This window comes from Ochotona curzoniae, unplaced genomic scaffold, assembly GCF_017591425.1.
Source record: "Ochotona curzoniae isolate NIBS_2020 unplaced genomic scaffold, NIBS_Ocur_1.0 contig_523, whole genome shotgun sequence".
In the NCBI taxonomy this organism is placed as follows: Eukaryota; Metazoa; Chordata; class Mammalia; order Lagomorpha; family Ochotonidae; genus Ochotona; species Ochotona curzoniae.
This window is the reverse complement of record NW_024466459.1, coordinates 9,259,699-9,286,629: the sequence shown is the minus strand read 5'-3', so window position 1 is coordinate 9,286,629 and position 26,931 is coordinate 9,259,699. Positions and strand designations below refer to the sequence as shown.

The 26,931-nt window shown below is 62.4% G+C and overlaps 1 protein-coding gene across 1 annotated transcript; it reads left to right on the top strand.

Annotated features, from left to right (window-relative positions):
* The first annotated feature begins 1,681 nt into the window (after positions 1 to 1,681).
* On the top strand, positions 1,682 to 26,920 carry MYO15B (myosin XVB). Its single transcript, XM_040989360.1, is given in 64 exon segments — positions 1,682 to 3,369; positions 3,559 to 3,622; positions 3,749 to 3,858; positions 3,957 to 4,031; positions 4,286 to 4,382; positions 4,650 to 4,753; positions 4,864 to 4,937; positions 4,940 to 5,124; positions 5,203 to 5,364; positions 5,499 to 5,612; positions 5,728 to 5,786; positions 5,862 to 5,994; positions 6,364 to 6,459; positions 6,675 to 6,806; positions 7,740 to 7,865; positions 8,187 to 8,264; positions 8,471 to 8,583; positions 8,689 to 8,734; positions 8,821 to 8,945; positions 9,608 to 9,725; positions 9,934 to 10,097; positions 12,930 to 13,026; positions 13,612 to 13,668; positions 14,200 to 14,257; positions 14,423 to 14,553; positions 15,781 to 15,876; positions 15,967 to 16,202; positions 16,304 to 16,482; positions 16,646 to 16,718; positions 16,912 to 17,073; positions 17,253 to 17,353; positions 17,457 to 17,533; positions 17,631 to 17,712; positions 17,856 to 17,954; positions 18,042 to 18,151; positions 18,252 to 18,443; positions 18,593 to 18,677; positions 18,845 to 18,937; positions 19,016 to 19,283; positions 19,373 to 19,460; positions 19,588 to 19,828; positions 20,242 to 20,354; positions 20,498 to 20,557; positions 21,157 to 21,232; positions 21,312 to 21,430; positions 21,597 to 21,715; positions 21,817 to 21,958; positions 22,074 to 22,185; positions 22,302 to 22,489; positions 22,790 to 22,896; positions 23,009 to 23,063; positions 23,139 to 23,211; positions 23,391 to 23,467; positions 24,231 to 24,304; positions 24,405 to 24,520; positions 24,634 to 24,728; positions 24,834 to 24,911; positions 25,005 to 25,101; positions 25,177 to 25,322; positions 25,460 to 25,575; positions 25,820 to 25,953; positions 26,093 to 26,226; positions 26,321 to 26,461; positions 26,597 to 26,920. Coding segments are annotated over 64 exon segments (8,838 nt in total). The 3' UTR covers positions 26,675 to 26,920.
* The last annotated feature ends 11 nt before the right edge of the window (positions 26,921 to 26,931 follow it).

Genomic DNA, 26,931 nt, shown 5'->3' with positions numbered 1-26,931 from the left:
TTTATTATTGGAAAGGCAGGATTTACAGAGAAAAGGAAAAAGAGATCCTCTATCTACTGGTTCACTCCCAAAATAGCTGCAGCTGAGCCCATCCAAAGCCAGGAACCAGGAGCTTCTTCCAGGTCTCCCACATGGGTGCAGGGTCCCAAGGTTTTGGGTCCTCTGCTGCTATTCCAGGGCACAAGCTGGCACGCATATGGAATGCTGGAGTTTGAAAGCAGAGGATTAGCCGACTGGGGCACCATGCAGCTCCCTCACAGGCCCTCACCCCCAGCCCCCACTGAGTCCTGTTCTAGAGCTACGCACCTGGACCCCTCTCTGCAGCCGGCCTTTGGGGGACATCTCAAGCTTTCAGGCTACAACTGTGGACAGAAACTGCAGGGAAAGGGGCTTCCCTTCATATGGTTCTGCCGGCTCTGCACTTTTAAGCCCCCTGGCCATTCCTCTGGCTGCCTTCCTTCACCATGATATTGACCAGATTGGATTGGCGCTCAGAATTGAGGACACCAGATTCTCAGCACTGCGTGATGGATAGCCAACAGTGGGAGGACCTCGTGCCAGGCTCTGGTTTCCGTGGGACCTGAGCCTGCTGAATGCCACTGCCAGGCCGGTGTTGATAGTGGGCAGAGGTCTGTAGGCTGCTGTCCAGCGCCAGCCTGTGGCCTCTGGAGCCCATGCCTTGCCTCCTGGACAGTGCAGTCCACAGAGGCTGCTCCCCCAGGTCGTGAGCAGCCCCTGCCCACACAGGAATGCTGGTTTGCAGTAGCTCACCAAGCTCCACCAAGTGGGTGGGCATGCAGGCTGGTTCCAGGAAACGAGAGGTACACAGGGCAGGGGGCAGGTGGGGGGGGCACCTGGAGAGCGTTCCAGGGACAGTGGAAACTGGAATGTCTCCCGAGCTGCTGGGGAGGAGGGACCAGAATGGGGTACACATTTGACGTCAGCACAGTTGACGTCAGAAACGCTGGGTGCCACCTCACGTTAAGGCTCTGTGAGGACAGACATGAAACAGCCTAACTTCCATGGGGGAGACTTGGGGAATGTTAAAACGCAAACAGACCTTCCCAGCAAGTCAATCTTTAGGAACTGATTGGACCTGGGCACGGGGAAATTTCCTTCCAGTGTTGCATCATGTAAGCAGAAGGTGAGAAGGGATATAAATCAGCACAGGACAGGTTGAAGACCTAAGTGGAGCTGGCAGCTCTGCCTGCCCCAGCTCTGGCACTGGGGAAACCAACCTCTCTCACTGCCTTTTGAAGAAAGGGAGGCAGGGAGAAGGAACGGCTAACAAAACCCCTGAGACCTACCGTGTGCCAGCACCGACCTGGCAGTGTCCTGGAGCCCCTGGACAAAAAAGGCCACGCACTCACACAGCTGCCGTGCCACCTAGCAGTGCCACGCGGCGGCAAAGCCTGGTTCCCTGGCTGGCCCGGTTCGCAATGGCCCCGGCCCCGTCCAACTGCCCCGTCCACGGCCTTTGTCCGCTGGGCCTCACCTCAGCGTCTCCTCTTTCCAAGGCGGGCCAGCTCCATTGTTGGCCCAGGGGGGTCAGGACCCGCGGCCTTCTGCATTATAGATGCCAGAGGGGGGAGGGGGCCCTGTGGGTGTGTAGGGGGGGACACTGAGCCGGGAGCAGACCTGGGGTGACAGCAACAGCCAGGCTGGTGCCGCGCAGCCATCCATGAGTGGGCACAAGGACAAGGGCCGCCAGCGCCCAGCGAGACTCAGGCGTCCAGCCTCGGAGGAGCAGGAGACGGAGTCGGCCAGCACAGAGGGGGTTGGCCCCGTACGGAGCCACCGCGCAGGCCGCCGCAGCAAGGCCCGCAGGGCGAGGGCCCCGGCAGGGCAGGACCCCGACGACCAAGAGGCCACTGGAGGCCATGAGACACCACCTGCAGAGGGGCTGTCCCTAGAGGCCAAGGACAGGCGAGGCAACGGTCGGCGGGGTCGGGGGCCAGGGGAGAGCCCTGGGGGGTGCCCAGAGGAGAAGGAAGAGGGCCTGGTCCAAGGAGAGGCGCGGACTCGCCGCCGGAGGAGGGGAGCTGGCCGGGGACCTTCGGCTCGTCGGAGCCCCTCAAAGCCCCCTAGCCTTGGTGGAAACACGTCGGGCGGGGATGCGGGCAGCTCCTGCCAGGACAGCGAAGCCCGCGAGGCGCGGGAGAGCGGCAGCCAGCGCGGCAGGACCCCGGAGTCGCGGCGGCCTGAGTCGGAGCCGGCAGACTCGAGCTCCGAGGGAATCAACACGGGGCAGCGGTCAGGGCCCGAGCTGCCGGAACCAGGCAGCGATGAGCACCTGGTCGAGCGGGGGAGCGGGCAAGGCCCTCGGGGAGCCGGCGGGGATTCCGGCAGCGGCGCCGACGCGGCTCTCGACGCAGAGCAGCTGGGGGAGAGGCGGACGCACGGGGCCGCAGGAGCCGGGCCGCGTGCGCACGGCCAGGGCGCAGGGCAGGTGCTGGCGGAAGCGCGCCCGGGCAGCGCCGCGCCGCTGGCCGCCTTGGTGGTCCTCCGCAGGCTGCGCGCCCGGTCCTCGCCGGGCAGCGCACCCAAAGCCGCGGGTGCCCGTGGTGCCAGCCTCAGGGAGCGGGTCCTGCGCGTGGTGCGGGCGCTGGGCCTCGTGCGGTGGCTGCAGCGGCGCGCTCGGCAGGCCGCGGGCGAGGAGCCGGAGCCGGGGTGCCAGAGACCCCCGAGCGAGGGACGCCGCGGCGGGCCGGGACTACGGCGCCGGCTAGCGCTGCGCCTGGCGGGGCTCGCGCGGCTCGGGGCGCCTCCGCCGAGTGCCCTTGGCGACGGCACTGGATCCCCACAGGCCCGGGATAGCCCAGCGCCGGCCGGCGGGGGCCTCACACCGGATCCCAAGTTCGCTGTGGTGTTCCCCAGGATCCACAGGGCCGCGGAGAAGCCGAGCAACGGGAGCTTCCAGGATGCCCCCGTGGACCCCGCCGCCACGCAGGACGGAGAGGAGCACGGGGCGAGTGGGGAAGCGGGGGCTGGGCCCCAGCGCGACTCCCTCCTCGACCCAACTTCTCCCGACGAGTCTCCCCTGGACGAGGACGGCTCCCGCAGGCAAGCAGAAGCCGAAACGCCTGTGCACTGGGCGCAGGACTCCGTCCCCCGGCAGGACCCCGGCCCCGGCCCTGACACGCTGCTGCCCCGACTCGCCTTGGAGACCCGTCTGCGCAGCGCGGGGAGCCTGGGGCCCTGCGGGTCCCTGAGGGGACGGTGGGAGCCCGAGGATGAGGTCGAGGCAGGGCTGGAGAGGGCCCTGGAGCTGAGCCTCGGACAGGGCGAGGAGGCGCCGGCCAGCCTGACGGTGGAGGGCTGGAGCCCGGCAGAGGGGCTGGAGGACGTGGAAGATCTGGCCCGGCTGCGGTGAGCACGCGATCCCAGCCTGCGCGCCCAGCCCGGGCTCACCTTCCCCGAGTCCCCCTCCCATCCTATACCGATTTACGGAGCCTTGGAAGCGATTTCGCCCCCCTTGGGCTGGAAGAGGCAGGTGTGGTGGGGGTCAGGCGCCTCACCCCTTCCATCCGCGCTGACCCGGCCCCTCTTCACCCGCAGGCTGTTGTGTGAGAGCTCCGTACTGCTTTGCCTCAAGAAGAGGTTCCAGCTGGGCCGCATCTACGTATGGGGGAGCCTGGGGAAGGGGCGAAGGCAGACGGGGTTTGGGTATCCCCCACTGGAGAGGAGGCATCAGGGCCCCCCTTATCTCCTTCCACATTTGCACCAGACCTTTCGCTTTCTTCCTTAGACTTTTGGGGGTTCCCTTCTGCTGGCTCTGAACCCCCACCGCCCCCTGCCTCTCTTCTCACCCGCGGTCCTGGCCAGCTACCACCCCAGGAAGACCCCCAGCAGCACGCCGTACGTCACTGCCCCCCGGTCCCCCAGGAGCCCCTGCTGCCTGCTCCGGGAGGCCCCAGAAGCCTCCTCCATAGCGTCCGCTCACTCCCTTCGCCCAGGCACGTCTTTGCTGTGGCTGCAGCTGCCTACAACCTGTCTCAGACCCCCGGCCAGGCCCCCTGCGTCCTCCTGAGGTGAGTATGGCTGACCCTCCCGGGTGGGCGTATTGGCACCGTTGGAAATGACCGGTCTGAGCCACCGCCAGGCAGCAGCTCCGGGGATCGTTGGCTCCCCTGTTCCCGGGTGAAGTCGGCAGGGTGGCATCCGGGGGCCTTGTCCGGCTCCAGCTTTTTGCGTTTCTGGGGTTCTTACTTCCTGTGGTTCAGGAGGGTCCTTCCTGGGGACCCTGCTAAGACCCCACCCCACATTGCATGCATCCCTCTGGCAGCGGGCACAGCGGCACAGGGAAGACGGAAGCCGCTCGGAAGCTGGTGCAGTTCCTGAGCAGCCTGGGGCCGGAGCAGGCAAGAGACAGAGTGCACCAGGTGTGGGATGGCAGCATGCAGGGTGGGGGGCACTGAGCTGGCTGCCTGTCTCCAGGGCCACTTCCAGGGTTCCAACAGGGACCACCCTTCTCCTCGGGACTGGTGGAGGTTGGAGTGGGGGGGGGGTGATCGTCAGGCCCCAGGATAGCCGACTGCAGGGACAGCTGGGCTGGGGCCTTTCACATGGGTGTAGGGGGGTCCCTGCTGGGGTACCCAGTCGTGCGGGCTGTGGCCTTCCCAGAGATAGATATGCCCACCGACCTACAGCTGGCCGAGGTACTGCCCATGCTTAGCAGCTTTGGACATGCCAAGACCATCCTCAATGCCAACGCCAGCCGCTTCGGCCAGGTCTTCCGCCTCTTCCTGCAAGAGTGAGCAGTGGTGGTCTGGGTAGGAACCTGGGGTTCCTCCCCACTCCTGTGGGGGCTTCCCTGGTTTTTCCTGCTCCAGTCACCCCCAATTCTGTCTCCTGCGACTATAGTGGGGTCGTCGTGGGCGCCTCCATGTCCCACTATCTGCTTGAGACCTCGAGGGTGGTGTTTCAGGTAAACAGCCCCGTCCTGACCCAGGGCAGGAGCTGCTGCAGGGAGTTGTGTGCACACCCTTCCAGCCAGTCCTTCCCCCCAAGGCGCAGGCTGAGCGGAGCTTCCATGTCTTCTATGAGCTGCTGGCAGGACTGGACCCTGCCGAACGGGAGCAGCTGTCCCTGCAGGGCCCAGAAACCTACCACTTCCTCAACCAGGTGAGAGGGGCATTTGAGGAAGAAGAGGAACCTGAGGGAGGCTGTCCTCGTGCCCCTAGCCCTGCTGTGCCCCCACAGGGCCGCGCCTGCTGGCTCCAGGGCAAGGAGGATGGCCAGGACTTCACGGGATTGGCCAGGGCCCTGCAGCTGCTGGGCCTGCACCCTGAGGAGCTGGCCGGGGTCTGGGCCATGCTGGCTGCTATCCTGCACCTGGGCAACATCTGCTTCTGCTCCTCCGAGGTGGGTCCTGGGTCCTGGGGGCTTCCTGGCACCGTCAGGGCAAGGACAAGCATACCACAGCCTAGAGTGTAGGCACACTCTCTCCTCTGAGCCTGGCTCATCAAGCCCACCCTGGCCCTTCCTGCTCCATCTAGAGGGAGTCCCAGGAGGTGGCCGTTGTGGCCAGCTGGGCCGAGATCCGCACGGCAGCTCGGCTGCTGCAGGTGGCACCAGAAGGCCTGGAGGCAGCTGTCACCAGGAGGGTCATGGTGAGTTCTGGGTCCTTGGGAGGTAGGGCTGACCCGGGGCCACCTGCAGGCTGGGCGCCTGCCTGTGGGGCATGGGCAAGGGTCTTCCCACTACCATGCCTTCCCCGGCCTCTAGGAAACGCCCTATGGCCATGTCTCAAAATCACTGCCCGTGGAAAGTGCCATCGATGCCAGGTGTGCCCGGGGACCAGAGACATGGGCACCTGGCCTGGCTAGCTGCTCCGTATGGCTTACTGACACCGCCCACAGGGACGCCCTGGCCAAGGCCTTGTACTCCCGGCTCTTCAGCTGGCTCCTGCAAAAGATGAATGCACAGCTGGCAGCCCCGGGGGACGGGCACAGCCCAAGCACCATCACTGTGGTGGACGCCTATGGCTTTGAGGTCACCCCTTGGGGTGGGCCCTGGGTGGTGGGTGTCTACATCAGAAATGTTTCTGGAGGTGCCAGCAGCTCCCTGTTGGGGGTGCCCACAAGCCTTATGCCACCTAGCAGTGAGCTTTCTCTGGCTTAGGTGACTGCTGGTGTGGGGTGGAGAGGGTTAGCAGGTAGCAGAGATAGAAAGGAAAGCGAACAGGCCCCCTCTCAGGGCATTCAAGTCCAGCTGAGGAGTCAAGCTGGCTGAGAACTTGGGGTGCTCATTGAGCCTCCTTTCAGCTACATGTGGGCCCCTGCTGCCTTCTCTGGAAGCTCGGACCTGCCTGGCCTTGCTGGACTCGCACAGGTGCCCACCTCACTGTCTACGTGTGCCCAGGCGCTGCGGGTGAATGGCCTGGAGCAACTGTGCAACAACCTCGCCAGCGAGCGCCTGCAGCTCTTCTGTAGCCAGAAGCTGCTGGCCCAGGAGGAGGTAAGAGGAGTTAAACATAGGCATGGACAGGGCAGAGGACCCTTAACACGACCCGGCCTGGCATTCACCAGAGCATTCTTGGTGAACAGAGAAACGAGCTGATAGCTCTACCCTGGAGCCCTCTCCCCATGGGAATGCCTCAGTGGATTCATATGTGTCAAATGGGGAGCCACTCCTGCAGCGCCCACAAGTGGGGCCAAATGCCAACCCCACAGGAGGTGTGTCAGCAGGAGCTACTGCCCTGGGTGCCCATCGCGCAGCCTCCGCGGGAGTCCTGCCTGGACCTCCTAGTGGGCCAGCCCCACAGCCTCCTGACTCTCCTGGACGCCCAGACCTGGTTGGCCCAGGTGAGGGCGGGAGCTGGACAAACGTCAACAGCAAGGCCTCCCGGAGGGTAGAACAGAACAGGGCTCAGATCTTCCCTCTAGTGGTCACTTCCGGAATAGCTCCCTGCACAGCCGCGCCCTCTAGTGGTCTCTTTCTAAATAGCGCACGCCTGTCCCCGTGCTTTAGTGGGGTGTGTTCCTCCACTTCTTTTTTTTTTAATATGTATTTATTTTCATTGAAAAGTTAGATACAAAGAGAGGAGAAGAGACAGAGAGGAAGATCTTCCACCTGCTGACTTATTCCTCAAATGGCCACAACGGCCAGAGCTATGCCGATCCAAAGCCAGGAGCCAGGAGCTTCTTCCAGGTCTCCCTTGCGGGTGCAGGGTCCCAAAGCTTTGGGCTGTCCTCGACTGCTTTCCCAGGCCACAGCAGGGAGCTGGATGGGAAGTGGAGTTGCCGGGATTAGAACCAGTGCCAATATGGGATTCCGGCACGTGTAAGGCGAGGACTTTAGCTGCTAGGCCACTGCGCTGGGCCCATGTTCCTTCACTCTTCGTGCTGACCGAGCTCCATGCAGGCTGGCTCCTTGGAGAAGAGTTCATTAAGGAATTAGTGAATGAATGAGCTTGTGTTACAGCACTACTGAGGATAAAAATGAGCAAAAATAGGCCTGCTCCATCTCCTTTTAAAACCCACAGACTAGCAGGAACAAAGTGCTAGCTTAAAGAGAACTAAATATACAGCCACACATGTGGGACTCTGAGACGAAGCAGTGGGGCTGGGAGACCATGTCCCCCAAGAGCATGCACCTTTTCAAGTAAATCAAACATCGGTGGTTACACCCCCTCTGTGGAGGTTTTGGGGAGCAAAACCACAGGATTTGCGGTGTTTGGGGATCACATGGGAGGGGGCTCAGGGCAGGCAGGGAACAGCTGCTTGGCCCCTCCCCAGGCCACGGACCACACCTTCCTCCAGAAGTGCCACTATCACCATGGCAACCACCCCAGCTACACCAAGCCCCAGCTGCCCCTGCCCATCTTCACCGTGAGGCACGATGCCGGGAGTGTCACCTACCAGGTAATTGACACCAGGGTGAATCATCGGGGCAACTGAGTCATGCGACGGTGAACAGGCAGGTGAGGGAGGCCCCCCCGGCCCCACCCGTGCCTGACACAGGATGAGAATCACAGGGTCAAGTTGTGCCGTGGAGAGCACGGGCATGTGACCACTCCCCAGCCGAGCCTCCAGCCACCCTTCTGTGGACTGGGCCTGTGCGGGGTGTTGGTGGGGGTACATGCCTGGTACCCAGCAGGCTCTCGCTGAAGCAGAAGGACCAGGGGCTGGACCCAAGGCCGGCGGGTCCTTCAGTCACTGCCAGATTCCCCTGGGCTCTCACAGGTTCACAAGTTTCTAAACAGGAACCGGGATCAACTGGACCGGGCCGCGGAGGAGGTGCTGGCTCAGAGCCGGCTGGAGGTGCCTAAGCAGTGTCCCCCATCCCTGCTCCCCTCCCCGAATACCCTGCTACCCCTGCAAGCTGGCCCCCAAGTCCCAGGCACCTGGGATGGACGGGGGGCCGGGGCTGAGCTTTCCAGGGTCTCTTGGTGCCAAGGGCTGGTCACTCTGGCTCCTCAGGGCAGTGGGGCTGATGGGCAGGCCCCAGAGTCCTCTCTTGCCCGCAGCTGGTGGGCAGCCTCTTCCAGGCAGCAGAGCAGGTGGAGGACAGACCAGGCCGAGGCACACTGGCCTCCCGCTTTCAGCAGTCTCTTGGTGCCCTCCTCACAGAGCTGGGCAGGTGAGAGCACGGACCCCCTCCGACACCCTGCGCCACCTCCGTGCAGGCACCAGGGCTGAGCACAGGGCTGGGCTGGCCCCAGTGTGACCTGCCTTCTGCTCACAGGAGCCACGTCCATGTCATCCAGTGCCTCAACCCCAACCCAGGGAAGGTGAGCCTCGTCCGCCTGACCAAACTCCCTTCCCCGCCATCCTGCCTCCCCTTCCTGGCTCTCATCAGCTCCATCTTATATCCCAGTTCCCTGGCCTCTTCGATGTGAACCATGTGGCAGAGCAGCTGCGCCAGGCTGGTGCCCTGGAGGCCGTGGCTGCCCGCTGTGCCCACTTCCCCGTGCGCCTGCCTTTTCAGGTCTTCCTGGCCAGGTGGGGAGGGGCTGGTGGGTGGGGAAGGGGCCCTTTCTGGGTGGGGAGCTCCGAGCTGCCTTCTTGGGCGTGGCCTCTGGTCTAGCAGAGCCGCCTAGAACCAGGGCTCCTCTAGAACCCCTCCCCCCACTTCGTCTGTGATGGCCAAGGCTGACCGAGGGTGGGGCCAGCGATCATGCCTGACCTTGAACCAGACTGTGAGAAGCACCCTGGCAGGGTAGGTTCCGTCCTAGCCTTCCGGAAATTGTCTTCTGCTATGGCCACCTTCTGCAGTCCAGGCGGGGCACCAGGGAGCAGCAGGTGCTGACGCACACCCCGCACCTGCCAGCCACTTCCTGCACTGGCCAGCTCAGTGGACGAGCCTCACCTGGACAGCCTCCGGCTCCCTCCAGGCCAGGCACCTGGCACTGGCTTCTGGGCTAGGGGTGCCGAGAAGTTCTGAGCCTTTGTGCCTGCTTTATGCCCCTCTGCACCCGACACACACACACACACACACACACACACACACACACACACACACACACACACACACACACACACACACACACACACACACACACACACACCCACACACACACACACACACACCCCCACCCTCCCTGCAAGCTGCACAGTGGGGCTTCCCAGGCACTGTGCAAAGGACCTTGCTGTCCCTGGGGCAGGTTCCGGGCCCTGGGGCCAGAGGGGCAGGGAGGAACCCCTGACCGTGAGAGGTGTGGCGCCATTGTGAGCCAAGTGTTGGGGGTGGAGTCCCCGCTGTGTCATCTTGGAGTCACCCAGGTGTGTTTGTGTGTGTGTGCACGTGCAGGGATGCTCACACCTGCATGGGAAGAAGGGACTTTCTGGGACTAGCTCAGGATTCTGCTCTTCCCAGGGCTGGGGAGATGGGTGGTAGCTGTCCGGGGGTACCCCCACAGTGGCTTGGCTGGCCGGGAGGTACTGAGGCCAGCCACCCACCCCCCACCCCTGCCTGCTTCTGTTCCTGCAGGTGCTGCTGCAGGAGCAGGGCTGGCAGCGGCTGGAGCAGCTCAGGGACCAACAGTGTTCCCGGGCCCTGCTCACCCTGCGCCGCGGCCTCAGAGCCTGCGTGCGCAACCGGCGCCTCCGTCTCCTGCCCCGGCTGCAGGCGCGCGTGCGCGGGCTACAGGCCAGGTCTGCGGGACACGCGTGCCTGGGGCTGGGGGGTGGGGACTCGGTGCGGGAGATGTGTGGTCCCAAGGCAAGGCCACCTGCCCCCAGGCCAACTCATCAGCACCTGCTGGCCGCCTGCTCCTCCACCCTGGGCCACACGCTAGTGACACAGGGGGAAGCAGCCGTTCACCTCTCGGGTCACCCTGTGGGGCCAGCAGAGTCAAGTCAGTGCCAGAGGAGCAGCAGTGGCCACGGTTTCTAATACGCTGCCCTGTCCCCCCAGTAACCGCCGCTCTGCGCTCGCACTCTTAGTAACTGCCTGGTCTGGATGTATTGACTGACTCGCCTTTGAAAGGCAGAGATGGACAGATGGAGGTCTCAGAGCCACTGCTTCCCGCTCCAGACACCTGCAACTTGAAGTCAGGAGCTGGGCACTTGAGCCTGTCTCCCACCTGGGTGTCAGGGATTCAGCCACATGAGCCGTCCTTGCTAACCCCCCAGGGTGCGCATCAGCAGCAAGTGGAACTGGGACTTGAACCCTGGCATCGTGACCACGGGACACGGGTGTCCCCAGCAGGGTCTCAGCCACTGTGCCAGAGGCCCGCCCTTGTCCCGAATACACAAGTCTGGCCACATTCACTCATGTCAGGTTCTCAGCCCCTGCCCGCATGATGTGGGTCAGAATTCCCTTTGACCTCCGGGCTCAGTGGTGTTCCACGTGTGGCCCAGCCACGCTTGTGGATGCACTCGCTGTGGCTGGGCATTCCCTTAGAAGTCAGGCTACCAGGGGAAGTGGTGGCGGGGGGACGTGGGGGGAGGCTCCCTCCTGGTCTCTCTGTTCAGGCCTTGGGGGTTTCAGGAGTGGAGTGGCCAGGCTGTGCAATGGTCTGTTGGGGATTCTGAGGGCTGGCTGCACAGTCGCCCACAATGCTGCACAGCACAAGGCTTCCGGCCACTCCACGTCCTGGCCGACCCCCTTTGCTGTCTTTCAAACAGCAGCCAGCCTTGTGGGTGTGAAGTAGTAGTGCATGTTTTATTTTGAAGACATGTTTGAAAGAAAGAGGTCTCTGCGCTGGTTCTTTTGCCAGATGCCTGGAAAACCTGGGGCTCGGCCAAAATGAAGCCAAGAACCTGGAATTGCGTCTGGTCCCCCTCCTGGATGGCAGGAGGCTCCAGCACTTGGGTCATCTTCCATTGATTTCCTGGGCACACTGGCAGAGAGCTGGTTCAGAAATGGAGCAGTTGGGACTCAAACTGAGACTCGTAGAATGCGGAGTGCTGCAGGCGGCAGCTTGTCCCTTTGCGCCACAGCCCCCTCCCTTCTCCATCTCGTGGCTTTGAGCTGCATTTCTCTAAAGGTGGACAAGGCCGAAGCAAGGTTCTGTTCATGGGCATCTTTGCCGCTGGTGGCTCTTATCTGCCTGGCAGACACGTCTGCTCTGCTCCTCTACCTGGCTTTTTGTTGGCTTGCTTGTCTGGTTGTTGCGCTGTGGGCATTCTCTCTATATTCTGCATACTGAACCCGTACCCAACGGGTGACTTTCAAATAGGCTTCCTATTTGCCGTGCACCGTCACCATTCTGTCCTCTGTGTGTGTCCTTCGTGCCACGAGGTTACAGATCCATCTGGGGTCTCCTTGGAACTTCTTCCTAGAGAAGTCTGGTCTTGCAGCTGAGAAATCCTCTGGGATATTTTGTGCATTTCCCATTCAGGAGTCTCCTGTTAGGTTTGACAATGTTATCTTTTTTTTTTTAAGAAAAGGATACATAGTAAATGCACATATTTGTGTTCCATTTGAGTATAGGGCCCTCAGCCCGTGATCTCACAGTGCTGCGTGCCTCTGCAGGGGAGCATTCGGAGCCCCCTCTTGCAATGCCTTCAGTCAGTTGACCACAGCCTCCCCCTCCCCCACTGCATCTGGACTTCTGCAGGACCTGCCCCTCCCATCTGACCCTAATCTTGGCACCTCCTGGCCAACCTGACTCGGCTCCCCTCTGTGTCAGGAAAACCGTGGTTTGTCTCCACGCAGATCACTTTTGTGACCCCCAAAAGGGGTAGGGATACCCCCAATGGCAGTCCAGCTGTCTTTAGCTGCGACCCTGCAGCCCACAGCCCCGTCCTCAGGCTCAAGTGGTTTCCTGGCAGGGAAACACGAGGTTGGCGTAGGTGGAAGGACCATGCACAGGAAGTCTTGGGCACTGGAAAGGGGAGGGGGTGGGACTTCTGCCTCCCCCTCCTACAAGTGTCTGCCTGCTGGAACCTCCCGGCTCTGTCCATCTCCTCACCGACCCCTGCTTCTGGACCCGTAATGTGGGCTTTATGGAGGCTGCACTGCGCAGGTGTGGCAGCAACAACCAGCCACGCACACCCTGTAGCCCTATGGGGGAGCAGGGCGAAACGCTGTGCAGTGGCTGTGTCTACTCTCAAATGTTGGGGGGTAGTTCCCCCAAAAAGCAGGAAGGCTAGCATTTCCATGTCTCCCTTGGGAAAGGAGTTAGAGAGCAGAAATGTGAGCAAAACCAAAAAAAATAAAAAATAAACGCTCATCATTCAGTCCCATTCCCACCACGCATGGGGACAGCACTTCCTGATTTTATAGATTTTGCTTAAATACCGTTCCAGCATCGTGGTGCCTGCCTAGGACACGGACATCCCGTATGGGAGCGGAAGTTTAGGTCCCGGCTGCTCCACTTCTGGTCCGCCTGTCTGCGAATGCCCACTGGGAAAGCACCAAAGGATGCCCTGAGTCCTTGGGCCCCTGCACCCACGTGGGAGACCTGGATGGAGTCCCAGGCTCCTGGATTTGGCCTGACGCAGCTCCGCCTCACTCCCCACCCCCACCCTGGCTTCCAGGAAACGCTACCTGCGAAGGCGAGCTGCCCTGGGACAGCTCAGCACCATCCTGCTGGTGGCCCGGCCCCTGCTCTGGAGACTCCGGAGACAGTGGCAGGTGCATGGGGAGCGGGGGTCAGATGGGCAGTAGAACCAGGGCATCCAGGGAAGGAGCCGGGCAGCCTGGACTGACTACGCTGGCCGGGAGCCAACAGTGGATGCCATCTCAGCTCAGCCTCACAGGGACAGAGGCCTGGGGAGGCAGGAGACCCTGTGAGGCTGCTGCTGCTTCTGTCCTGCTCTATGTCCCCTAGGCTGGGGCTTCCAACCCCTCCAGGGCCCCCACACCCTATTGGGGCCACCTCTGTACCTGTCTCTTGTCTGGTGACTCCAACTGGAGGGCCATAAAACTGCTCAAAGGGCAGTGCCCACAGGCTGCTCCCCTTTCCAGCCCCTCCCTGGCTGGACTTTGCGCCCTGGGACCATTCCTTTCCTTCTCCTGCCCTCTTTTCTGAGCCCTGGCAGACTGGCAGTGACACCCACAGCGGCCGGTGAGGGCCTCGGAGCGTAGCGAAGGCAGGGACGGGCCTGTGCTGGCATTAGGACAGCCAGGAGTGAGAGTGGTCCAGAGAGCTGGGCAGGTGCCACTGGGAGACACTGCCACCCCACTCAAGCCATCAGCTCCTTCTGTATCTCCCCACAGCTCGGGCACTGGTGCGGCTGGCACAACGAAGCGGCCTCTAAGAAAATGCCAAGCATGGTAGGTGGCTGGGAGAAGGTGGCTGGGTGGCGAGTAGCAACAGTGATGAACGCACTGTGGCTGGCCCGCCTGGGGAGGGTGGGTCCTGACCATCACGGTGCTGCTGGGAAGCCTGGGCCTTCACTGCTCCGGTGCCTCCTGGGATCTCACGGGGGGCCCAGCCGGGGAGGCACTGGACCAGAGTCCTTGATCTTTTTTATTTTCAAAAGGTTTATTAATTTGTTTGAAAGGCGGGTGACGGTGGGGTGGGGGAGAGGTCTTCCGTTCGCCAGTTCCCTTCCCAAATGGCCTCAATAACCAGGGCTGGGCCAGGCCAAAGCCAGGAGCCTGGAACTCCATCCGGGTCTCCCATCTTCCACTGCTTTCCCAGGCGCCTTGGCAGGGAGCTGGAGCAGGAGGCTTATTCCTGTGGCCTCAAAGCACTTGGTCATTGCAGGGGTGTTATTATCCCAAGGGGGGTGATGGTACTTGAGGGGGACCCTAAGCCCATCCCCTTAGTCCTTGAATAATTTGTTTCATCTTCTCTGCCAGGAGCTGGGGCGCCTGGAGATCCCGGCCGAGCTGGCCGCCACCCTGAAGACAGCACGAGGTTATTCTGAGTGTCCTGCTCCACCTCGGCCCTGTCCCTTCTCGGTGATGGGGAGGGGGTGGGGCCCCGTCAGAGCTTCCCTGCTCTGATGCTCCTGAGTGCCCCAGCTGGCTTCTGGTGGCCACGACATGCAGCTCAGGGCTACCTCCCGCCCTTCCTCCCCAGGCCACCTGGACAGCCTGTCCCGGAGCATCACCGAATGCATGCCCCCTGAGGTCCCCGCCCGGCCCCGCCTCAGCCTCCCGCCAGATATCAACCAGCACCCTTTCTCCACCTTCGTCTCTACCCACTTTCAGGTGGGCCCCGCCCTCCCTTCCCGGAGTTGGGGTGGTACCTGCTGGTACACAGAGGCCTCTCCCCTTCTTCCGCCTGCCTCCTCCCTGTGTGGTCACTGGGTGGTGGATACAGCTGAATAGATCACAAAACGTGTTTGAAGCAGAAAAGCCTCACTGCGGATTGGCACGGCAGTCTATCCTGCCCATGGGTTGTCCTGACATTGAGTTCCTTAAAGGGAGTTTAACGACCAGGAGCCTTTCTGCAAACACAGACTGCCAACTGGCACACCAGGCAGATTCTTGATCTTGCTTAGGAACAACAGATTTGAGAGGGGTGTGTGTGGAATGCTCTAGAATGTGTGCACAAGAAATAGGAGCTGAGATGCCAGCCGGGCTCCTTGCAGATGGGTCAGCATGAATGGTGGGATGCTCGCATCCGTCCTTTTCTCCACTCTGAGCTGTCTGCAGCTGTGGGGATTGATTTTCTTTCATTCTTTAAGATTTTTTTTTTTTTTTGGAAAGTTGAATTTTACAGAGACAAGGAGAGACAGAGAGAAAGATCTGCCATCTGCTGGTTCACTCCACAAGGGGCTACAACAGCCAGAGCTGATCCAATCCTAAGCCAGGAGCCAGGAGCCTCTTCCAGGTCTCCCATACGGGTGCAGGGTCCCAAGGCTTTGGGCCGTCCTCAACTGCTTTCCCAGGCTGTGAGCAGAGAGCTAGATGGGAAGTAGAGCAGCCAGGATACAAACCGGTGCCCACATGAGATCCTGGCACATGCAAGGCAAGGATTTAGCCACTGAGCCATTGTGCCAGACCCTTGATATTCTAATCAGAGAGCAAATTCAGGAGCTAGCACAGAGGCATAACATGCCAAACCTCTGCTTGCATCCAATATGGACACCAGTTTATGTCCTGGCTACTCCACTTCCCCTCCAGCTCCCTGCTCACAGCCTGGGATGCTGAAAGAAGCTCCTGGCTTCTGGCTTCAGATCAGATAAGCTCTGACTATTGTGGCCCTTGAAGAGTGAACTAATAGAAAGAGATCTTTCTGTCTCCTTCTCTGTGGAAATCTGCCTTCCAAATAGAAATAGGGTTTTTATTCAGGGGTGTATCTGAGGAGGTATTGGGGGCCAGCCCCTGTCCCCCTCCCAGGTTCTGTGCTCCTGCCCAGCACCTTGGGGGTCTGTCTGCATGCCAGGTCCTGCCTAGGTGTGATGTTACTATGTCATCCACTTTCCCTTGCAGGAGCCATCCCTCCCCAGCCCAGGGCAGCCACTGGCCAAGCCCCTGACACGGCTGGACAGGGAGAATGCTCGGCCTGCCCTGGACATCAACAGGGTGGTGAGTGGGGTACCAGGGCAGAGCGGATGGGGTGGACCCCTGCTCTCATGCCCTACACCTCAAACTGGCCTGGCTTCGTGTGACATGCAGATGCTGCGGCTCCTGGGCGATGGGACCCTGTCTCCGTGGCAGGAGCAGGCCCTGGGCTTGTACCTGGTGCGGCAAGGCCAGCGCCACCTGGGGCTCCGGGACGAGATCTTCAGCCAGCTGGTCGCCCAGCTCTGGCACAACCCGGACGAACAGCAGAGCCAGCGCGGCTGGGCCCTCATGGCCGTCCTGCTCAGCGCCTTCCCCCCAACGCCGGCCCTGCAGAAGCCGCTGCTCAAGTGAGGGGACAGCTGGGGACGGGTGTTGGGGGCAGCTGGTGGTGGTAGGTATGGTCAAGGGCCCACACCTCCTCACAGCCAGATCCATGCCATCCCTGCAGGTTCGTATCTGACCATGCTCCCCACGGCATGGCAGCGCTGTGTCAGCATAAACTGTTGGGGGCCCTGGAACAGACGCCGCTGGCCCCTGGGGCAGCCCGGGCCCACCCCCCGACCCAGCTGGAGTGGACGGCCGGATGGCGACGGGGCCGCATGGCGCTGGACGTGCTCACCTTCAACGGTGATGGTTGCCTCCTGCAGGGCACCCCTTCCTGCTGCCTCTCCAGGCCCCAGATGGCCCCTGTGCACTGCTTGGGGAGTGCCCCTGGGGACAAGCGCTGGTCTGACCTGGAGGGCCTAGCTGCCCCTCACATTCCAACCCCCCAACCCCCTAACCCCCACAGAGGAGCGCTACTCGGCTGAGGTGGAGTCCTGGACCACGGGGGAGCAGCTGGCAGGGTGGATCCTGCAGAGCAGGTATGGGGTCCCGAGGGGGTCGTGCTACAGACCCCATCATCCCTGCCCCCAACTCACTCTCCTGCATGCCTGGGCCCAAAGCCTGCTCCACCTGAGGCTGCCTGCAATCGGAGGGCTCCAGGGGCTGCCCTTGGTCCCTGGGGATGGCTGTCCACCTTGCTCACCACCCAGGCTGACACCCCATTTCACACAGAGGCCTAGAAACGTCCCCTCGTGGCTGGTCCGTGTCACTGCACTCCGGGGATGCCTGGCAGGACTTGGCCGGCTGCGACTTTGTGCTGGATCTCATCGGCCAGACGGAAGACCTGGGGGACCCAGCTCAACCCCGAGGCTATCCCATCGCTCCCACTGGCCCGTGAGAGTCTTATCCCTCCAGCCCCCACCGGTGACCCCATGCAGCCATCCTGTCATGCCCCTCAGCTTTCCCAGCCCAGCCCCCTCCTGCCCCCATGGCTGCTTCTACCTTTGGTCTTGGCTTGCACACCACCTCCCAGCCTCACAGCCCCCCTTAGCTGGACCCACCGTTCTCCACAGGGCTGAGGACATCCCCCCTGCCCCTGGCGTCCAGGCCCCCACACTACCCCCAGGCCTCCCTCCAGGTCCAGCTCCAACACTGCCTGGTGGGGGACTCACAGGTGAGGCCGGCTTGGCCACATGGAGGTTGACAGATTGTGGGGGTGGGGGGCACAGGAAACCCCACATGCAGGCGCATGGCACAGCCCCTGTCCTGCCCCTCAGGGGAGGCCCGTCCACCAGGGAGCCTGGAGGGTTTTCTGGACAACCTCTTTGAGCCGGTCTTCTCCCCAGGCCTCAGGGTAAGTGGCCCCCACACCTTCCCCTGTGCCCTGGGACCTCCTGCTTCTTGCCCTTGGGCAGGGCTCTGCTCTGATCCCGTGACCTTGGCCCCCTCAGGACCTGGAGGAAGGCTGGGCACTGAGTGGCCGCATGAAGGGCGGAGGTGGCATCGGGACACCGCAGGCAGGCTACCCCCTTGGTGAGTGCCAAGCGACGGTCATGCCTGTTGGAGGGGTTCCAGCCAGCACGGGGCAGGGGGGAGCACTTCTCCCCGCCTGTGCCTGGAGGGGGGTGGTATGTGGGTCCGAGCAGGACTGACCCCAGAGGGCCCTGTTCCCTCAGTGTACCCAGGGATGATGCAGGTGCCCAGCTACCAGCCAGCCATGATCCCCGCACCTATGCCCATGATGCCAGCGATGGGCACAGTCCCCTCCATGCCAGGTACGGCTGGGCCACCAGAGGGAGGGTTCAGTGGGTAGGCCCAGGACCTGGCGCGCACCTGGCACTACCCTCCTCGTGCTCCTATAGCCATGATGGTGCCACCGCAGCCACAGCCGCAGCCCCTGCTCCCCAGCCTGGACACGAGGCAGCTGGCGGCCCAACAGCAGAATTTCATCAACCAACAGGCCATGATCTTGGTGAGGACAGATGGACAGATGGGGCCCAGGGGACCACCTGAGGGCAGCAGCGCCTCGGGGCTGGGCCCGCCAGAGCTCTTACCCAGCCCTGTGTCCTCAGGCCCAGCAGATGACCACACAGGCCATAAGCCTGTCCCTGGAGCAGCAGACACAGCACCGCCAGCAGCAGGCGCAGGCATCCCTGGAGGTCGCCCGTGACCCACCTCCAGCCGTCACCCCAAAGCCCAAGAAGTCGCCTACTCCCCGGGTAGAGCCAAAGCAAGATCCGGAACCCGTGGTTGTCAGCTTGAGGGTAAGAGGCCAAGGACGGGCAGATGGCAGGGCCTGGGGTAGGAGTGCGGCGGGGACAGTAGGTGCCGGGGCTGCACGGGGGCAGAGGGAGAAATCTGTGTGGTGACCGGGCTGGTGGTGGGGACTGCTCTCATCTTCCGCCTCGGCCAGGAGGAACCCCCAGAGGAGGATGTCCCTGATGGGTTCTGGCGCCCCAAGAGCTTCCAGCAGAAACGGGACTATTTCCAGAAGATGGGTGAGGACGCGCAGGGAGGCGGCTTCACTGGCTGGGGTGGGGGTGCACCCTGCTCCCCTGAGTCCCTGTGGTCTGCCCAGGAGCCCAGACTGGTGGCGCAGGGGCGGGAGGGGTTAGTTGGGTGGAGCAGCTCTTGGGTGATGGTGTCCGTCTGGGGGCCCTTACAGGGCAAGAGCAGGTGATATTGAAGAAGGTGAGGCCTCCAGCCAAGATCCAGATCCCCCAGGGGGAGGAGGAGGAAGAGGAGGAGGACGCAGCAGGTATGTAGAGGAGGGTGAGCCCCTAGGCCCCCCGAGTTCTGCACAGCTGTGTTTAACAATCTTTCCGCTTCCTGGCAGTGCCTGCCCCACCTCCTCCCCCTCCGGTCACCAAGAAGCCCTTGAAGCAAAGTAAGCACAAAGCTACAAAAGAGGCTGAGGCAGAGCCAGCAAAGCCAGTGCCCACCCCTGCCCCTCCTCCCCCTCCAGTCACCAAGAAGGCTGAGCCAACAGTGCACAGCGTGAGCCCCACAGCCAAGCGGCCAGAACCCAGCAGGGAAATCCGTAACATCATCCGGATGTACCAGAGCCGCCCCGGGCCTGTGCCTGTGCCTGTAGAGCCATCTAGGTGGGCTTCCTGGTGGAGGCGGCAGGACGGTGTTGTTGCCCCCCAGGTATTACCCCAAGCTCCTACTGATCTTGTTGTTCTCCTGCAAGGCCCCCCAAAACCTTTGGGAAGAAAAACGACCCTAAGGACGAGGCTCTGGCCAAATTGGGGATCCAAGGCGCCCACTCACCCCCTACGGTGAGCACCCCCCATCTGTCAGGCCCCTGCTGTGGTGGCAGGGAGCTGCTCTGCCCAGGAGCAGGGGACTCTGGGGTAAGTTGGCTTTGTCTCCAGACAGCTCATCTGTCTTCCCTGCACCCTTCAGACGCTGTCCCCTGGCCTAGGGAAGGAACCGCCGCCGGCTGTAGCTCCTCGGCCCAAGGACACCCCAAGGCCTGGGCCCTCCAGCTCCATCAGGGCAAAGCAGGAACCGCTTCGAGACCTGTTTAGCCAGAACCGGCTCATCACAAACGCACCCCCACCTGCACCAGCACCCCCCTGCCCATTGCCGGCACCCCCCTTGCCTCCACCTGAAGACTCCAGGACCCTTTCGACAAAGCCTCATGGTAAGAAACCTTTATGCCCTGCACAGTGGGTGGGCTTTGCTGGGACAGCGCTCAGCACCCACAACTCAGGTCAGCTCCACCTGGCGGAGGCTAGTAGCTGTGGCTCCTGGACTTTGAACTGTGGGTGGGGAACCCCAGCTTCCTGATTCCTGCCCTGGGCGGGGGCCAGCACCCCTGGGACCTGCCTGCCTCTTGCATGCAGAGTGTTGTCCTTGGTGCAGACATGACAGCTCCACGGGGAATTGAGTGACCCTGGCTGACGTGGTCAGGGATACCAGGGGACACAGAGGGCAGGACACGGAGGGCAGGACACGGAAGCAGTGAATGAGGTGGCTGGAGGCGGAGCACAGGGCCCTCAGTGGGCTGGTGGAGTGTGCTGCCCCAGCTTCATCGTCCCCTCTGCCCACCCCCAGGCTTGCTGGAGCCCATGAGGGATCAAGGGTTCTCCACCCAGTTGCTGGCATCTTCGGGCAGCGTGTGCTTTTCATACACCAGCGCCCCCTGGAGGCTGTTCCTGCGCAAGGAGGTGGGCCCAAGAAGGCAGCTGGGAGGGCCGAGGACAGCGGGTGGGGTCCTGGCCCTGCCCACTGTGACCCTGGGACCCTACCCCTTGGGACCAGGACCCACCCCCTGACCTCAGCCCTCCCTTGGCTCCCTGCACCCCACCAGGTGTTTTACCCCCGGGAGAACTTCAGTCACCCCTACAGCCTCAGGCTCCTCTGTGAGCAGGTGAGTCCCGCCAGGGATGCTGGCAGGCCAGCTGCCCCTGGAGCCCTTGTGAAACCCTACACCAATGTGGGGAGCACAGGAACAGTCAGCCCTGGTACCTTGGAGCTCTTCCTATGTCCCATGCCCACCTTCATTCAGTTCTTGCTTTATCGAGTAATCTCGTTGTATCCAGAGGATTACATGCCAAGTGTGTCCAGGGCAAGACATCGGCTGTGGCACACAGCAGCTGCTGCTGAAACAGTGGCTGTCCCTTTACTGTTTCTGAATGTTCCCAGGGCTGCTCCTCTGTTCCCTAAACCTGCCAGACTGCACCCTCCTTGCCCCACGGCCGTTACCCTCCCTCACCACCCTGTTCTCCAGGCAGCCGGAGTTTGTGCCTGGGCAGGGAGGCAGTGGAGGGAGAGGTGAAGTGCAGAGGGCTGCAGAGGAGCTCTTTGGGTGGTCCCGGCCCCGGGGTAGGGGGCTCTTGGTCTGTTGCACCTGCGCCTTCCAGTGAGCCCCACTGAGACCGACAAGCCCCTGCCCTGTGCGGGTCCGTTGCTGCTCTGGGCTAGCCCTGGCTGCAGCACTTGGTCATGACACCATGGCTCTGCTCCCAGATCCTGCGGGACACCTTCGCCGAGTCCTGCATCCGGATCTCCCCAGAAGAGCGGAGCCGAATGAAAGAGCTGCTGGGTATGGGCTGGGGGCTGGGACTGTGGGAGCGGGGGTGGAGGGGGACCCTGAGTGCAACCTGGGCCTCTCCTGCCCCCAGGAGACCTGGAGGTGGGCCTGGACTCCCTCGCCACTGCTGAGGACAGCGTGAAGAAGCGCATCGTGGTGGCCGCTCGGGACAACTGGGCCAATTACTTCTCACGCATCTTCCCGGTCTCGGTCAGTGAGGTTGGGGGCAAGCAGTGGGGCTGTGGGCCGGACTGCTGTGTGCACCCTGTGTGCAGTTGCTCCAGGGTGTCTTGGGTGGTCGTGGCACCCGGGGGGGGGGGGCGCTGCAGGGAGCCCTGATCGTGACTCAGCTGTGTGCGTCTCCCACCCCCCGCAGGACGGCCACGGCAGTGACGTGCAGCTGTTGGGTGTTTCACACCGGGGGCTGAGGCTGCTTAAGGTGACCCCAGGCCCCAACGTGCACCTGAACCCGCTGAAGACACTGTGTTCCTATAGGTGCGCTGCGGCAGAGCCAGGACTGGGCTGGGCTGGGCTGGGGCAGGGCACAGGCTCCCCACCCTGCCCATTGCCCACATCCACTCCTCACTCCCATGCAGCTTTGCTGAGGTGCTGGGCGTGGAGTGCCCGGGTGTCTCCACCCTGGAGTTGTCGCTGACTAGGGAGCAGCTGGTGCTGCACTCAGCCCGGGCCCAGGCCATCAAGGCCTTGGTGGAACTGTTCCTGAATGAGCTCAAGAAGGCAAGCATGGTGTAGTGTGGGGGGCGCTGGTGTCCTGGGTGGGGTGGGGGAGGCCAGCCACGCCGAGTGGCAGGAGAAGGAGTCACAGGCCTGCCCACCCCCTGGCTGCTGGCAGGACTCGGGCTACGTGGTCGCCCTGCGCAGCCACATCACGGATGACCGCAGCCTGCTGAGCTTTCACCGTGGAGACCTCATCAAGCTAGTGCCGGTGGCCAGCCTGGAGCCAGGTACCCTCTGGGGGACCCCCAGCAGGGCTAGTGGGGGCCATGGCCTTGCTGACCCTCCCCTCTGAGGATCACAGGGGCTAGGGTGTGCAAGCCTCCTGTCTCGGATTCTCCGCCAGGCTGGATGTTCGGCTCAACCGAGGGCCGTTCAGGGCTTTTTCCTGGCAACCTGGTGCAGCCTGCTGCGGCCCCCGATTTCTCCTTCTCGGAGCAGCCGGGCAACCGGCGGCGCAAGAGTCAGCTGGGGGAGCCAGGCCTGGCCCAGTGGAGCAGAGTCTCGGAGGTGAGGAAAAGCAGAGGGGCAGAGGTGAGGAAGGAGAGGGGTGTGGTTGCTACCCCTGGGCCTGGTTCTGTCCCTGTGTCCCCTGCCGGCTCCTGCCCTGGTCTTCCAGCCCTGGGGGAAGGCTTTGGCCCTGGCCCCTGTGTGGTCCTCGTGCTGCTTGGATGAGGTGCAATAAACAGTCCCTGATTTTCCTGGCTCTGCTGTTGTGGGGGGTGAGGACAGGGCTGGGGCAGGGTTCCTGGCATGGCCAAGTGGGATCACAACCACCTGTGCTCCCAGCGCTCTGCCCAGCGTCGCAGCCAGGCATTCGGTGACAACTCGGAGGAAGGCAGCCAGCACTCCTCCACGGCCTATGCGTCCCTGCCCGCTGACACCCACAGCTACACCATGCAGGAATTTGCCCAGCGGTACTTCCGGAAGCCTCAGAGCCCGTGAGTACCCACAGCCAGCCTCAGAGTGGCCTGAACCATGCTGTCCACGGCCCTGTCCTCTAGCTGAACCAAGCGGGGAGGCTCAAGCCAGTCCTTCTGTCTGCATTCCCAGGCTGGACCAGCAAGAGGAGGGGAAGATCGCAGCCAGCCTGGTGCGGTACACCAAGGTAAGGGCTTGGGGAAAAGTCTGCCCGCTGGCCCCAGTGAGCTGCAGCCCTATGGCTCGACTTCTCTGGCCACAGGTACCCATCCAGGAGTCACTCATCGACTTTGACGACGAGAACAGGAGCAAACAAGCCGTGGCCAGCTTCCAGGGTGAGGGGCTACCAAGAGCACAGGATCTTGGGTGGGAGGCCTGGCAAGCAGGCACAGCTGGCTACACAGACACGAGAATGTGTCATTAAGGAAAGTGGCTGAGAGCAGGCAATGCCAAATGCTGTTTCATCACCTGGCCATTCAGGGCCCTGTTGAACTGCTTCCTGTCCCACCTGCAGCTTTGATGCAGTTCATGGGGGACCAGTCCAAGTCCCGAGGCAAGGACTCGGTGAATCTGCTCTATGACCTGCTGAAGGTAACGTGCGAGGGCTGGTGCCGGCTGACCGGAGGCCCTGGCTGAAAGGGTCCCCTCTGCCCTGGGACACCCTTCCCTCCCACCACTCAGAAGTGTTCTCTGAGCGCCCCCTACCGGCAGGAGGCATGGCTGTGCCCCTCAGGGGTGAAGTCCCGGCCGGGCAGCAGCCCCGTGGGAGCAGGCAGTGAGCAATGACTCATCTGTCAGGGAGCAGGAGTGCTGGGGAGATCAGCAGCAAAGAGGGTGCTGCGGGGAAGGTCTGGGACAAGCCACTGGCAAGGACAAAGGAATAAGCTGTGTGCACACGGGCACAGGTGTCCAGGCCTGGGTGGGAGCCGGGGCAATGTCAGTCCTGATATGAGCTGGGGCCCAGGAAGTGAAGCAACAGTGGGTCCAAGGTGCAGCAGGCCCCCTAGGGTCCTTGCCTTGTCACCATCTGACAGGGTCTCTGATGGGAAGCTGCTGGGGGGGTGAGGGAGAGATTCGTTTTACATTTTGTGGGTTCATTCTGACTGTTGCTTGGAGTTCAAGGTGGGAGGAGCTCAGGACAGTGGTCCCAGGTGACTGACTTCCAAGAAGAGGGGTCCTGGGGCTCAAGGCCGGCACCAGGGCATTGGAGCAGCTGAGAGCAGCAGGGGAGTGTGGCCAGAGGCATGACACGTGACAGCTGTGCCGCTGACCTCTGGGTGCTGGCCAGATCCACCGCACTGGGGGGCTGTGGGCCCGGCCCCGCCCTGCACACCTGCCTTTCCTCCGCCCACAGCTGAGCCACGAGGAGAACCTCAGAGATGAGATTTACTGTCAGGCCATCAAGCAGGTCACCGGACACCCCCGGCAGTGAGTGGACCGTGGAGCGGCTGGGGGCTTCTGGGAGCAGCCCGACCCCGTTAAAGGGCCTGCCTGAAGGCAGAACTTTCTGTCCTCTGTTCTGGGACAGGGAACGCTGTACTCGAGGCTGGAACTTCCTCAGGCTCCTCACGGGCTTCTTCGCCCCGTCCACCACGCTGATGCCCTACGCGACCAAGTTCTTCCAGGATTCGAGCCCCAGCCAAGGTGCCCGGGGTGTGGTTGGGGGAAGTTGCAGAGAGCAGGAGAACTCAGCTGGCTAGGGAGGGGTTAGGGAGGAGCTGGGACGGGCTCTTGACTCTGCCCTTGCTCCCCGGCAGCGCTGGCCCGCACCTGCCAAGACAACCTCCAGCGCACCATCAAATATGGGGGCCGCCGGCGCCTGCCCCCTCAGAGCGAAATGAAGGCTTTTCTGGTACTGGGTGGATGGGTGGGGTGTCCCTGGGGCAGGGGGGCAGTGTGCACGCAGTTGGGACTGCTGCCTGCTGCTGGACTGACCCTGCAACCTGTGCCTTGGCAGAAGGGGCAAGGGGCCCGCCTGCTTCTTATTCACATGCCTGGGAGCACGGAATATAAGACAAACATTCAGATGTTCACAGTGAGTGGGGCAGAGGGAGGCCATGGGGAAGAGGCTGCTCCTGGGCACATCCACATTGTCTTGGCAGTGACCTTATGCCTTCCCAACCCCCAGGTGGTAGGAGAAGTGCTGGAGGAGCTGTGTGGGAAGATGGGCATCACTGATTCCCAGGAAGTACAGGAATTTGCTCTCTTCCTCATCAAAGGGAATGGTGAGCCCTGCGAGGGGGGCGGCCGGCGGGGCGGGGGGGCAGGACGGGCACAGCCTGAGCAGGGATCCCGTGCAGATGAACTGGTGCGGCCCCTGTGGTCCCACGAGTACCTCAACAGCGTGCTGGTGCATGAGAAGGTGAGCCTGCACAGCCGGCGGCTCTGCTGGGAGACCCCACTGCACTTCGACAACTCCATCTACATCAGCACCCACTTCAGCCAGGTTAGCCCGCATCCGACGGGGTGACGCCTATGCCACACAGGATATGGGAAGGTGGTAGCTGGACATAGGCAGGTGGGGGTAAGGGGAGAAGTGGGTAAGGGGTATCTGAGGCCGCCAACTCAGTCTTCCCCTCTCAGGTGCTGCGCGACTATCTCCAGGGGAAACTGGTACTCAGTGCCCAGGCAGATGCCCACCTGGCTAGGCTGGCTGCCCTCCAGCTCGTGGGCAAGGGCGACAAGAACCCTCCTTCAGAGTATGTGAGAGCTCAGCTCCCTGCATTTCCCATCATTCCTTATCCCTCCTCAGCACTCACCCTAGAGCCTGTCCTGCAGCCCATGGCCCCCAACAAGGTCAAAGCCACCTGTCCCTTCCATCCTACCCCAGGCTCCCTCATGTGCATGGGTCCCCACTTGGTTATCTGGCACCAGCTGCCTGCCCAGCTCTGCACCAGGAGGTCAGTGCCCATGGGTGGAACTAAGCCAGGCTATATATCTTAGGCAACAGCTGCTGACCTACATCCCGAAGATGTTGCACTGGCAGGTGGACATGACCACCATAAGGAGCCTGCTGGGACAGGAGCTGAAGGAGCTGCAGGGACACAGCGCTCAGGACGCTCAGATCAGCTTCATCAGTGCGTCTGAGGCGGGGCTGCTGGGTGCAGGGCGGGGCTGAGATGGCTTCTGTGTCAGGCATGACTCCCCCCCGGGTGGTGCTCAGGAGGGTGGCTCCCAGAGGTCAGGACTCCTGCCTGGTCCCCACTCCCCCACCAGAGGCCACAAGCCAGCTGCCCCTCTTCGGCTACACTGTCTATGTGGTGATGCGAACGAGCACGCAGTCCCTGACTAGACCCGCACTGCTGGGGCTCAGCCGCCAGCACCTCCTCCTGATGGACCCCAGCTCCCAGGTAGGCAGGCAAGGCCCTTGGAGCTCAGGCCCTCCCTGTCACCCTGAGGGCCCGCCTTCCAGAGGAGCCACAGCCTTTTCTCTGCCGCCCCCAGAAAACATACATCTCCATCGCCCTGAAGGACCTGCAGCAGCTCCACCTGCTGAGTCCGATGGAGAAGGGGGCCCCCCCTGGTCTGGAAATCAATTATGGCTCAGTGGACAGCCCCCAGACCATCTGGTTTGAGCTGCCGCAGGTGAGTGGCCACCCTGGGCCCATGGACCCTGGTGCAGGCAGGAGCTCCGGCCCATGGGCCGTGCTCAGGACTGATGGGGTAGGGAGGGGTGGGAGGGCTGGCAGCATTGCCCCCGTAATGTGTTCCCTCCTGCAGGCCCAGGAGCTGATGTACACCATTGTCTTCCTGCTGGACGGCTGCACGTCCATGGCCCAGTGGCCCGGCCTCCAATGAGGGGAGGAAGAGGCCTTTTATGGCCGGAGTCGGCCATGGTGCCGTCAGGTCATCTGCTTCGGACTTTATCCCTTGCCTCTGTTCTGGAATCCAGCAGCCCGAGTGGAAACCATGGGGGTAGGGGCTACTGCAGTGATGGCAACTGGAAGGCAGGCAGAAGCTGGACTCACTCAAGGGTGAGCTCCCGGCGCCGGGGCCTGCCCAAGCTCCCTGCTAGCATGAACCCAGGTTTGGGGGACGCAGCTGCTGAGGAAATA